Source organism: Giraffa tippelskirchi, chromosome 3 (genome assembly GCF_054371585.1).
Source record: "Giraffa tippelskirchi isolate mGirTip1 chromosome 3, T2T-mGirTip1v1.2.pri, whole genome shotgun sequence".
In the NCBI taxonomy this organism is placed as follows: Eukaryota; Metazoa; Chordata; class Mammalia; order Artiodactyla; family Giraffidae; genus Giraffa; species Giraffa tippelskirchi.
The window spans coordinates 165,045,922-165,057,682 of NC_137277.1; the positions used below are offsets into that span (position 1 = coordinate 165,045,922).

The 11,761-nt window shown below is 58.3% G+C and overlaps 2 protein-coding genes across 6 annotated transcripts; one reads left to right on the forward strand and one right to left on the reverse strand.

Moving 5' to 3' along the window:
• Positions 1–115: 115 nt before the first annotated feature.
• CHPF (chondroitin polymerizing factor) lies at positions 116–5,312 on the reverse strand. Of its 3 annotated transcripts, XM_081584287.1 has the most exons (5): positions 4,884–5,312; positions 4,730–4,808; positions 2,906–3,479; positions 2,228–2,407; positions 116–1,816 (listed from the first exon to the last, which is right to left on the reverse strand). In XM_081584287.1, exons 1-5 carry the CDS (start codon positions 5,041–5,043, stop codon positions 557–559), a joined length of 2,253 nt encoding a protein of 750 aa, XP_081440413.1. In that variant the 5' UTR covers positions 5,044–5,312; the 3' UTR covers positions 116–556. The 3 variants fall into 3 exon arrangements, with proteins under 3 accessions (XP_081440413.1, XP_081440414.1, XP_081440412.1); XM_081584288.1 differs by lacking the exon at positions 2,228–2,407; XM_081584286.1 differs by having other exon boundaries at positions 4,730–5,312.
• TMEM198 (transmembrane protein 198) lies at positions 4,256–11,625 on the forward strand. 3 transcript variants are annotated; one of them, XM_081584292.1, is made up of 6 exons: positions 4,256–4,387; positions 5,653–5,884; positions 6,194–6,398; positions 8,556–9,131; positions 10,175–10,377; positions 10,748–11,625. In XM_081584292.1, the coding sequence occupies exons 3-6, from the start codon at positions 6,233–6,235 to the stop codon at positions 10,883–10,885; spliced, it is 1,083 nt and encodes a 360-aa protein (XP_081440418.1). In that variant the 5' UTR covers positions 4,256–4,387; positions 5,653–5,884; positions 6,194–6,232; the 3' UTR covers positions 10,886–11,625. The 3 variants fall into 3 exon arrangements, with proteins under 3 accessions (XP_081440418.1, XP_081440419.1, XP_081440417.1); XM_081584293.1 differs by lacking the exon at positions 4,256–4,387 and adding an exon at positions 4,431–5,534; XM_081584291.1 differs by lacking the exon at positions 4,256–4,387 and having other exon boundaries at positions 5,523–5,884.
• Positions 11,626–11,761: the final 136 nt, after the last annotated feature.

An 11,761-nucleotide genomic window follows, 5' to 3' on the forward strand; every position in this document is an offset into this window, starting at 1 on the left:
ACACGCATGACTCGGTCCCTTGGAAGAGGAAATCCAGGCCCCAGCCGGCACCAGGGAGCCTCCATCCTCAGTCCTCCCTGCCCCCACGCCCACCTTTCAAAGACTCAAGCACCGCTAGTCCACACTCAGCCAGTTTATTAAAGTCAGGGAGCTTCATCAGGAATGCAGAGGGGAGAAGATGGGAGATGCCCCACCCTCCTCTCTCAGCTACCCTTCTCCAACAACTCATCTGCAGCCCAGGCCTCCTGGGCTGACCCTAGGAGGTGGGGCTGGCGTCAGGCAGACTGCACTGCATAAATACTCGGAGGCCACAGCCTGAATCAGCAGCGTCAAGGGGCCAGGGAGACGGGATTTGGGGCAGAAAGAGGTGGCTCCAAGGGTACCTCTTCCCGGGCTTGCTCTGTGCCCGAGGGCGACCCCACGCCAAAGAGAGGGGCCCCTGGGGTCTGGGGCTGCGGCCAGCCCTATCCTGCGAGTCTGGCAGGTGGCTCCGGGTGGTTGGGGGAGGAGCGGGGCGGGGCGCCACCTTGCCCGGTTCTGGGGGCACAGGGCGGGGTCAGGTGCTGTTGCCCTGCTCCTGCTCGAAGAGCAGCATGGCCAGCTGCGTGCGAGATCCAAGGCTCTCGAGCGCGCTCTGGCGGCAGCGGTGGTATAGGTCCTCGCTGAGCCGCGCGCTGCACGTCTGCGCCCGATAGCGCTGCAGCAGCGCTGGCTCCACCGCCCGCAGCACGTGCAGGCTGGAGAAACGCAGGAACAGCTCGTACACATCCAGGCTCTCCATTAGCTCCTCCTCCTGGTCCGAGGACGCTGCCAGCCGTGCTCGGGCTGCCACGTAGTCGGAGTTGTAGAAGCAGGCCTCGGTGGCCGCCTGGCGATCGAAACGGCCTGTGTCGCGGCCCAGTTCAGGGGGTCCCGGGCCCTGGGGTGGGGCCACGGCTGGGTGGAAGGCCTGGAAGTGCATGGGAAAGAAGGCCTGCCAGCCAGAGATGGCATGCATGCGGCAGCGGTTCAGGAAGTCAGGCGTGAGCACCGTGTCTGGCCCGGCCAGCAGGAATAGTGTGTCCAGCGGGTGCTTCTTGGAGAGGAGATCCATGAGGCGCAGCGGTGAAGGTGCGGCTGTCTGCACGCTGAGCCAGGGCACCCGGGCGCCGGGGAAACGCCGCTCCAGCTCTGCCACATGGGCCTTGACGGGGGCAAAAACATCAGCGTGGGCTGCCCGCTGGGCCTGTCGGGGTTCATACAGTAGCAGCAGGGTCAGAGCTGCGGCAGCATCGCCAGGCTCCAGCGCCGCCGTGGCGAAGGCCTCCAGGAAGGCAGGGGCCAGGTCACGCTCGGCCGCGGCCAGTGGGAGTAACACAGTGAGGCGGGAGGCCTCAGTGACGTAGGGCACGGGCAAGATCTCCACGCGACTCAGTGGCCGTAGCAGCTGTACTCGGCGGGTGAGGGGCCGGCGGCCCCCCTGGGGGGTCAGTGCCTCCAGCTGCAAGTCCAGCGTGTACTCCATCCCCCGGGCAGGATCGAAGCGTCGGTAGCCATTAACCAGTTGCTGTTTCTGGAGCCGCAGGGCGGGGTGGTATCGGCGGTTGAGCTCCTCCAGGGCTGCCCCCAGAACGTCCGCCACATCGGCCCGGTCAGCCCCACGCAGCGGGCAGCGCGGGGAGCCATCAGCGCAGGAGAAAGCATGTTGCTCTGTGAAATAGTCCCAGCGCAGCACCTCAAAGCGGGAGGCGGGGCGAGACGGTGCTGGAATGCCCACTGGCCAGGCAGCTGCCCGCTCCCCATCCGCTGCCAGGCGGCTGGTGTTCTGGATCTCCCACTGGGTTAGAAAAAGAGGCCATGAGCCAGGCGCGGACCACGGGGGCCAGCACGGCAGCCAGGAGGCCGGGCAGGCAGCACGTGGCACTCAGCACAGGTCCCCAGTCCCTTGCCAACCTCGGCCCACTCAATGTTCCCACCTGTCCTTTCCCCAGATGGGAGGCAGCCTAAGAATTAAATTAGAGAGGCTCCTCAGAAAAGGTAGAAGCAGACAGGGACCAGAAAGCAGGTATGCTCTGATTCTTGTGCTTATTTTTTTATTTTCCTGGGATCTCTGAGACCTCTTAGGAAACCCCACTCTCCACTCCTCACCCCCTACCCCCTATCCTCTACCCCCTACCTTCCACACCCCCCTACTCGTAACTCCCCACCCCCCAGACTCCCTACCCCTCACCCCCAGCCCAGACCATACCTGTAACTCCTGGATCTCCTGGTATGTGCGTTCCAGTTCAGCTCGAGCAAAAGCCTTGTGCAGCTGGTACATGTGCACAGGGTCGTGGACAGGGTGAGCAGTCAGGGCACTACGGAAACGAGGGTCCCCCTCCTGCACAGGCTCCCCAGGGCTCAGCTCCAGGTAGCTATAGTGGACCCCCTGGGGAGAGGAAGGGAAGTGGGAAATATGAAGGGACAGTGCCCCCGCCCCCCAATAGTGTGTGTCTCATCTCTCCATCCTATGACCTGTTCTGGACTTGGGGTCAGAATTCTGTGGGTGTCGGCATACCTTGACCAGTTGTGAGCTTGTGTGACCTTGGGTAAGCCTCTGCCAGCTCGACTGTGAAGCAGGCATGTGTCCTATCTCAGAGCTGTCCAGGGGCTCAAATAAAATAATAATGGCCAATACCAAACACCTACTATGTGCAAGCCTCCCTTATTTTTTCTAATCCTTATAAGAAGCCTGAGAAATAATTATTTCCATTGGTATGGATGAGGACACTCAGGACATTCAGGAACTTACCCAAGGTCACAGGGATAGAAAATGACAGAACTGCATAGAAATCCAGGCCTGTATCTCCAACCACCCCCTCTGTCTCTCAGGGGGAAGTGCACACGCCCAGATGGGAGGCACCAGTGGGGTGGCTTCTCTTCCTACCTCGTGGTCGCCAGTGCAGCCCACCCCGGTGGCGTCAAGGATGCAGCGGCCCAGCCACTCATCCGGGCGCGCACTGACAATGTCATTGCGGCAGGCTTCCAGGTGGGGGCGCAGCTGCTGCAGCAGTGTGCGCGACAGCAGAACCCCAAAACCCCCGTGGCAGTAGCGGCCTGGGGCAGGCTCTCCACCGATGAAGTCCTGGGGCCGGCCCAGATAGAGGTGAGCAGCGGCTGCCAGGCTGAGGCGGCCGGCTAGGCGCGCCAGTCCATGCGCCTCGGTGTAGGTGGCATCGGGTACTAGGAAGAACCAGTCGAAGTCGTCGCCGTGCTGTTCCAGCAGGTGGCGCAGTGCCAGGTGCAGGTGCCCAATGGGCCGCTCCTCGCCCAGCGTCACCACGGCCATACCTGGTGGTGCCCGGCGGCCCCTCGAGCCTGTCAGGAACACCACACGCTCTAGCCTGTGCCCCAGCGTGCGGTTCACGGCCACGCCCAGCGTAGGCAACGTGGCCTGTGAGGTCAGCACCGCCACGAGCAACTTCTGCCTGATGCCCAGCTCCGTGCTGATGTAGCGGGTCCTGGGGGTCGGGGAAAGAAGGCACAAGGTTATCAAAAAGACAAGTAGGGCAGACAGAGGGTAGCATACATAGGCTTCAGCAGGTCATGTCCTCGTTGGGCCTGTTTCCTCGTTTATGATAGAATAACTCTGTTCCAGGGGTCACGAGGATTTAAGGGAACTGTTTGCCTTACCTACCCAAGTGCTTTTAAAAGGGAGATAGTATTATCCATGCAGATATGAGAGATATATTATGGGTCTGATTCTCTGTTTTGTTATTTAGTAGTTGAGTCTTTGAACAAGTTATTTAACCCACTTAAACCTTGGTAGCCTCATCTGTAAATGGGATGATTGTATCTCTTTAAAGCACTCAGCCAAATTCTTGGCACACAGGTATTCCACACATCATGTATATACTTATTTCTAAATAATATGCCATTATACCACAAATACATCACAGAAATGATGGAAAGGGATAGATGACATTGAGGCATAGTGAATGTGTTTGGAGGGGCTCAGGGGTTCCAGAAACTTGTCTTCCGTAATACTGAAGGTAAGTTGAAGAACTGGAATTTGAACTCAGTGTTACTTAGGAGAAATTATTTCAACTCATAGGCAGAGGCATTAATGGGATGGGTACATCATCCTTTCCCCACAAACCTCCCTCTTCCCCAGGTGCCCACACAGGAACAGGAGATACAGGTAAATCCTTCTTGTTGTTTAGTCAGTAAGTCATATCTGACTCTTTATGACCCCATGGACTGTAGCCCGCCAGGCTCCTCTGTCCATGAGATTTCCCAGGCAAGAAATACTGGAGTGGGTTGCCATTGCCTTCTCCAGAGGATCTTCCTGACCGAGGGATCAAATCCAGGTCTCCTGCATTGGCAGGCGAATTCCCTTACTCCTGAGCCACCAGGGAAGCCCCCACAGGTAAATCCTACTTCTCTCTTTTCTCTTTCCCTCTCTCTATGCACCCACTCTATATACTAGTCATTTATCTAAACCTAACACCCAGTCAGTGAAACTCGGAAGACCTTTGAGGGTCCAGGGGGTCAAGGAGGTTTGGGTCAGAGGCGAGTGAGTTCTGCTCCGGTCTGGATGGGGCCTCCAAACCTTCCCAGGGAGCAGGGCCATCGGAAATGATCTGGGCCCAAAGACTTCCTGGCCTGTCAGACCCTTCCTTCCGGGGCCTGACCCAGCCCCAGGCGGCCTCCGCTGCGCACTCATCCCAGCCGGTTCCCAGGGGGTGGGGCTGGCGGGTCCAATCCCTACCTGACGGCCTTTTTGGCGGCCTGGCCAGGCTGTGCAGGGTGGTAGGGCAAGACACGCGGCTCCCAGTTCTCCCCGGCGCCTGCAGCGCCCCCGGGCCTCTCGCGCTCCGCTCCGGGCTGCACCGAGTTGGGCCGGCGCGCCGCATTGGTGTTGCCGCGCGGAGGCAGCTCAGAATCTCCGGGCTGGGGCGGCCCTGGGCCGCAAGGCTCCTCCACCCAGGTGACGCTGAGCAGACTCAGAGTGAAGCCCAGAGAGATACCCACGGCCACGGGCCCCGCGGGCCTCAGCACCGACAACAGCAGCGATGCCCGCATGGCGCCCGGACCGCGGGCCCCCGGCTCTGGAGCAGCCCCAGAGCAGCAAGAGGAGGCTTCGAGGGGGCGGGACCGGGGAGGGGGCGGATCCGGAGGTCCCGAGCCAAGCGGGCGGGCCCCCTCCCTCCCCGCCGAGCAGGGCCAGCCGCCTGAGAGGAATCCCCTGCGTCGCGTTCCTGTGCCCCTCCAGCCGCCGCTCGGTACCGCGTAGGGTCCCGGCGCTGGGCGCGGGAGCCTCCGCCGAGGCCGCCGCTGTCCGACGTGTCACTGGAAGGGCCCCGCCCCCGGGGTGGGGTCTCGGGCTCCAGCTACCGGAGAGGGAGGAGAAGGGGGAGGTTAAAGGGGAAGGACCCCCGGAAGTGCCCCCTCCTCAGTGCGGGAGAGGCAGACGTCGGGGGCGGAGTCCCCTACCTTCCCCCCGGCGTGGTTGGTGTGTCCCGTGTGACGTCAGAAGCAGCCCGCCCCTGCCTGGATGGTGCGCCCTGAGTGACGTAAGGAGCTGAGGCCGGAGCTGTCCATCAGCACCAAAGGCCGCGGGCGGGCTCAGGGCATGGGGCCGCGGCTCCGGGGCAGCCCGAGCCCCTGCTCCTGCTTCTTTCCCTTCCCCAGGCCCAGCCTAAGTCTTCGGACGTCGCGGGACTGGAGTGCCAGCTGGTGTTGGAGGCGGAGCGGCGTCGCCGCCGCGCAGGGACCGGTCCCTCCGGCCCAGCAGCCCCCTTCCCCTCACCGCGGACTTTTACCGGACCCCAGTCAGCTGGAGGCTCTGGCGCCCGGCGACCGCGGCCCCTCCGGCCCCTGCACAGTCTCTTTCGCTCAGAAGCTCAGGTCGCCTCCAGTTCAGGTAGATCTTGGATAATCCCAGATTTAGCCGCCCACAGACCAGTCTCCTGACTGCCTTCTCACCGGCAGCACGCTGCCCTCATCTCCCCCCAACTCAATCCCCCTTTTAACTTCTCCATCCCAGCTCCCTCTAGCCAGGCACTTTCCCCCTTTTGTCTTTTGTCCCTTACTTCAGGGATGCTTCCAGAGCTGTGATGTGGGCACCACTCCTTTGTCCACTGTATCTTTGCCTAGTTCTCCACTGCCATCTCACCCTCATCCTGGTGGAGACCCAGGACTCCTCCATGACCCCCAACTTCCTCTCTGTCAGGCTGACGTGGGAGGGTGACTCCCTTCTGTTCCAAGCACTATGCCGGGCACTGTGGCAACACTTCGGTTCAAGCTGCTGCCCCCGGAGCCAGATGATGCCTTCTGGGGAGCACCCTGTGAACAGCCCCTGGAGCGCAGGTACGAGGCACTGCCGGCCCTCATCTGCATCATGTGCTGTCTGTTTGGAGTCGTCTACTGCTTCTTCGGTAAGACCCCATCTCATTCCTCACTTGGGCCCCCCGCTGTTTCCCCAAGTTATTTTTCTGAGGCACCCCAAACCTTCTTTGGAACTTTACCATGAACTATCTTTCTTTTCTCTTTTTTCATCCCGTACATGTTTGTAGATAACTTAGACTCTAGATCCTAGAGAACACAGGTTTTGAATTAGGTATACTTGGATTTGAACCTGGTTCTGCACTTTACTAATTATGATGCCTTGGGCACATTAACCGTTCTAAGCCTCAGTTTTCTCATCTGAACAGTGGAAACAATGATATTTGTCTCACACGTGGTTGTTGTGAAAATTAATAAGCACTCAATAAATAATAGTTATTGTGGTGAAGATGTATTTGGGCCACTATGCTAGGTAGGCACCAAAAACACTTAGAAGGGTGAGTTAACATGGTCCCTTACCACAAGGCATAATGTCTAATGAGGGAGAGACTTCTGGCACATTCATACCTGTGATACATATTAGGAGCTAAATGGTGATCACATACATGGACATATATGTACAAGGAAAGCTCCAGTAATCAGTGCTGCTGTGGATGGTTGTCCAGGACACAAGAGAGTTCGGTTGGATAGGCAAGTGGGGGCTGATATCCAGTCCATGCTCCACTTGCCAAACTCTAGAGCTTGGTGCAAGGCTGCTTTGCCTAGAGGAAGGCACAACTTTTTCTAATTTGCATCAAAGTGCCAGATGGTCTAGTGGAGTAGGTGCCCAGTGACTCTACAGCAAGAAGTACAGAACTTCAGATAGGGAAGTGAGGTTTATTGGCTGAGCATCCAGGGAAAGCCTCCAGGCAGAGCATTACAGGTGGCTGGATGAAGAGTAAAGGAAGCTTGGATGTCTGAGTTCCAGGTTGGGCAGAAATAGGGCAAGACTTATGCTCTGCAGCCTTTACACCTCCTCCTAGAATGACTGGGTAGTAGGCAGGCATGGAAGCCAGATGGTCCCTCTCTTTCCACCTCCAAACTCTGGGCTGAACAATTGCAGAGTGGGCAGGAGGAAGAGCCCTTCTATAGGTTCAGGACACATTCTGGGTCTCCAAAGAGTCTGTGTCACCTCACCCCCTCCACTATTTATACCCAATCCCTCTACAGTTGCTCAGTGCAGTCTGCCAATCCCTCTCCTGAGCTTCCCTGCCCTGTGGCTCTTGGAGGCTCCCACTCTCAGGCTCTTGGACCCTTTGAGCCATTGTGCATGCCCTACTCCTTTTCCTGATCCTAGAACCTCCTGGACTCCAGTGCTTCCCCACATTCCTAGCACTGATTCTCCTTTTTATAATGTTTCTCTTTGGCTCTCCCTGACCATTTGACCCCCATCTCTGACTTCCATCTTCTCATCTTTTCAGGATCCCTCACACTTCCAGGTACCCTTACTGGATCTAATGGCCCTATAACCTCCATTTTTCTGAAACTCCACAACCACTATTTGCCCCATAATCCTCTTTGACTCCCTATGCTCCTTGTGAGCCCTAATAACGCCCCCTATCAAGCTATCTCATTACCTTCCATCCCTCTGACTCTCTATTACTCCTAACACAGGGGAATCCCTATGACCCCATTGTTTGTTTGCCTCCACCATGATCTCAATGATTCCATTTTTCTGGCTTCAATATTATTACCCTCTCTCAAAAACCCTTTAATACGCTCAATGATCGCACACCTGTCAATTCCCCTGACCTGAAAAGACTTCATCTTTCTGAACCTGTGTGACCTCGTCTCTCAAGTTCTTTCTGACTTCCAAATACCTCATCTTTCTAAACAATCCCACCCTAAGGACTCCAGGGATTTTATTGGTCATCTATCTATGACCCCAGTGACCTCTCTCTCTGACTCCTATGATCCCAAAGACCCCAGTGACCCTGAAACTGATACAATGATCTATCTCTATTTCAAAAACCCAACATTCCTTTCAATGACTGTCTGTTTCCCAGAGACTCGGAATGACCTATCTCTCTGACCTTCCTTGACCCCAGTAGTCCCTTCACTGTTGCCCTCAGGACCCCAGTGACCCCCAATTCTCTGAGCTTAGTGTCCTGCCTCTGGTTCCCCTGTGATTCCTTGTTCTTGACCCCTCTGACCTCCTACCAGCCCTGTGACCTTGTTTTGGCCTCTCACTAGCCCCTGTTCCCCTCCAGGTTACCGTTGCTTCAAGGCAGTACTCTTTCTCACCGGGTTGCTATTTGGCTCGGTGGTCATCTTCCTACTGTGCTACCGAGAGCGGGTGCTGGAGACGCAGCTGAGTGCTGGGGCAAGCGCAGGCATCGCGCTGGGCATCGGACTGCTCTGCGGGCTGGTGGCCATGCTGGTGCGCAGCGTGGGCCTCTTCCTGGTGGGCTTGCTGCTTGGGCTTCTGCTCGCTGCTGCCGCCCTGCTGGGCTCCGCACCCTACTACCAGCCAGGCTCTGTCTGGGGCCCCCTAGGGCTGCTGCTGGGGGGCGGCCTGCTCTGCGCTCTGCTCACTCTGCGCTGGCCCCGCCCGCTCACCACCGTGGCCACTGCGGTGACCGGTGCCGCGCTCATCGCCACGGCCGCTGACTACTTTGCTGAGCTGCTGCTGCTGGCGCGCTACGCGGTGGAGCGTCTGCGGGCCACCCCTGTACCCCCCCTCTGCTGGCGGAGCTGGGCCCTGCTGGCACTGTGGCCCCTGCTCAGCCTCATGGGCGTTCTGGTGCAGTGGCGGGTGACGACTGAGCGGGATTCCCACACGGAAGGTGAGAGGGTACAGGCCAGGGTGGGCATGGCAGAGGTGGGTGGTTGGGTGGGGGGGTCTGAGCGATTGTGGATGGGGGATGGAGCTCTAGGCACCAGCAGCAGAAGGCCTCAGTTGAGTTACAGAGAGCTGACTGGCTCAGGGTCTGGGAAGGCAGGACCTCAGTGCCACTGTCTATGCTACAACAACAGATGGAACAGCAGCTCTGTGCCAAGCCCCTTCCAGGCATCTGGGGATGCAACAGAGACAAAAATGGAAAAGGCCCCTGTCCTTCCAGGGTTACATTCAGGGTGAGGGAGACACAATAGACAGGCAGACTAACAAGATAATTCCCATTGTGTGGACTGATATGAAAGAGTTGTGCAGGGTAATGTGACATATGGACAGAGTGGCCAAGGAGGGGTGTCACATGGAAGAGGTGACATTTAAGCAGAGACCTGAAGGATAAGGAGCCAGCCATGCAAAGAGCTAGAGAAGAGGGAAGAGCAAGGGAGAGGGCCTGAGAGGGGATGAGCTTGGCCTGGTGAGGAGGTGGGGCGGGAGTGGGGAGTGAGGGGGGCGACTATGTGGCCACAGTGGGCCATGATGAGGACTCCGGATTTTATTAGAGGGCTGGTGAGATGCCATTGGAAGTTTAGCAGGAAGGATATAAACTAATGTAGCATCTTCCTGCTGCTGAGTGTAGAAAGCATGAGGGAAGGCAGGTGTAGAAGGGGAGCCAGTGGGGAGGCAGCTTAGTTGTCCAGTTTAGAGATGATGATGGCCAATCTAGGTGAGTTACCTATGGCTCCAGACTGGGAGAAGGGTAGGGTTGCAACCTGGAAGAGCTACCTAGAGCCTAGGAATCTTCCCTAAAAACCTTTGGAAGAAAAGACCTGTGGGAAGCCCTATCTGGTAGGTGGGAGACCAGGAAAGTAAAGGAGGAGAGGTCTCAGACCAGGGGAATCTGGGAGCCTGGAGTCCTCAGGTAGGAAGGGGTGGGGACGCTTGGGTGAGATGAGGCACATGGGCCTCTGAGAGCCTGCTCTTCCCCACCCTTCACAGTGGTCATCAGCCGGCAGCGCCGACGTGTGCAGCTGATGCGGATTCGGCAGCAAGAAGAACGCAAGGAGAAGCGGCGCAAAAAGAGACCCCCAAGAGCTCTCCCCAGAGGCTCTCGGGCTCCTCCAAGGCCTGGGCCCCCTGACCCTGCTTATCGGCGTAGGCCAGTGCCCATCAAGCGCTTCAATGGAGACATCCTCTCCCCGGTGAGCACCTCAAGCCCTTCCCTCCAGCCCAAGTGGGGAGAAGGGGGTGTTGGACTCTGTCCAAGAAGGACTGGGCCTTCCCCAGGGCTGGTCACTGTCTAGAAGGCCTAGAGCTTGTCCACCACCATAACCCCCATACTTAAGGGCCTGATGGGTGGGGGAGAGGTGTCCTGGGTGTGGATTTTAATGAGGCATAGTACGGGGAAGGGTCTCAGGGCTGTGGACTCTGGGGGTGGTGAGGTCCTAGGCCGGCAGAGGACTGGGATGGGTCTCAGGCTTGTGACTGTACAGGCTGAGGCTGTCTGCCTGGGTGGCTTTCAGGGCAGGAGTCTGCAGTGGCACTCTCACACCTGTGTTTCCTCTTAAACAGAGTTACATCCAGAGCTTCCGGGATCGGCAGACTGGGAGCTCTCTGAGCTCCTTCATGGCCTCACCCACAGATGCGGACTATGAGTACGGGTCCCAGGGCCCGCTGACGGCCTGCTCTGGGCCTCCCGTGCGGGTATAGCAGTCCAGCTGCTCCTGCCCGCCTACACTCATCGGTCACCAGCTCTGCCGGCTCGGGGAGGCCTGCTGGGCCAAGGCTCAGCCCACCTGGCCTTGTGCCCTTTGGCTGTTCCTTTCCCCACCCTGGAGAGGAATGGCTTGGCCACCAGATGGGAGGACCTGGCTCAGGCTTGGCCTGGCCTGAGGGGAGAGCCCCCTCCAAAGCTCCCCAGGAGTTTCTGAGGGATGCGAGTGTGAGCCCCACTGGGCTGTGCTCAGGGTTGTGAGTGTGTCGCCTGTGTGTGCGCGTGTGGAGGGGTGGGCTTGGAGGGGACCCTAGGACCCTTGCCTTAGATTTCTGATTGGTAGGGCTTCTCCAAGAGTGGCCCCACCTCCTCACCCACTGCTGGGGTCCCATGGGCCACTCTCCTGCATGTCTAAATGGAGGAGGTCTGCCTTCCTCCCCCATCGCCTCCACCTCTCAGCCAGACTCATCTAAGGCTTCTTGTCCTTGTCCATGGGGCAGACTGCAGCGGTCCTCACTCTGGTCCCCTGTCCTCTGCAAGTCACCAGCCCTAGGGTAGTGGCAGGGGATGGGGTGGGGGGTGCTGCTCTGGGCTGGGTCTGGGAAGGGAGCTAGGAGGGGGGGGCTTAAGTGCACGGTGCATGTCTGGTGTCTGTCATGCCACTCTGGACACCTCATGCTTCTGTCTCCTCCCACCCCACCCTGTTTTACATCTTTTATAAATGTGCCAAACTGTGCAGCTTCTGCCAGGAGTGGTGGTCTTTGGTGGCTGGCACTTCCAGGGGCCAAGATGGAAGCACTGCAGGCTTTGGTCCCCTGCGTCACTCACTCTGCGGGGGCTCCAGGCAAGTTCTGTCCTCCCATGTCACACAG

Coding starts and splice junctions, on each gene's coding strand:
- CHPF (XM_081584286.1), bottom strand. CDS start 5,043: ATGCGGGCATCGCTGCTGTTGTCGGTGCTGAGGCCCGCGGGGCCCGTG. Junction 2,408..2,905: donor GCTGCACTGGCGACCACGAG/GTAGGAAGAGAA, acceptor TCCTCTCCCCAG/GGGGTCCACTATAGCTACCT. Junction 1,817..2,227: donor AGGAGATCCAGGAGTTACAG/GTATGGTCTGGG, acceptor TTTCTAACCCAG/TGGGAGATCCAGAACACCAG.
- TMEM198 (XM_081584292.1), top strand. CDS start 6,233: ATGCCGGGCACTGTGGCAACACTTCGGTTCAAGCTGCTGCCCCCGGAG. Junction 9,132..10,174: donor GCGGGATTCCCACACGGAAG/GTGAGAGGGTAC, acceptor CACCCTTCACAG/TGGTCATCAGCCGGCAGCGC. Junction 10,378..10,747: donor ATGGAGACATCCTCTCCCCG/GTGAGCACCTCA, acceptor CCTCTTAAACAG/AGTTACATCCAGAGCTTCCG.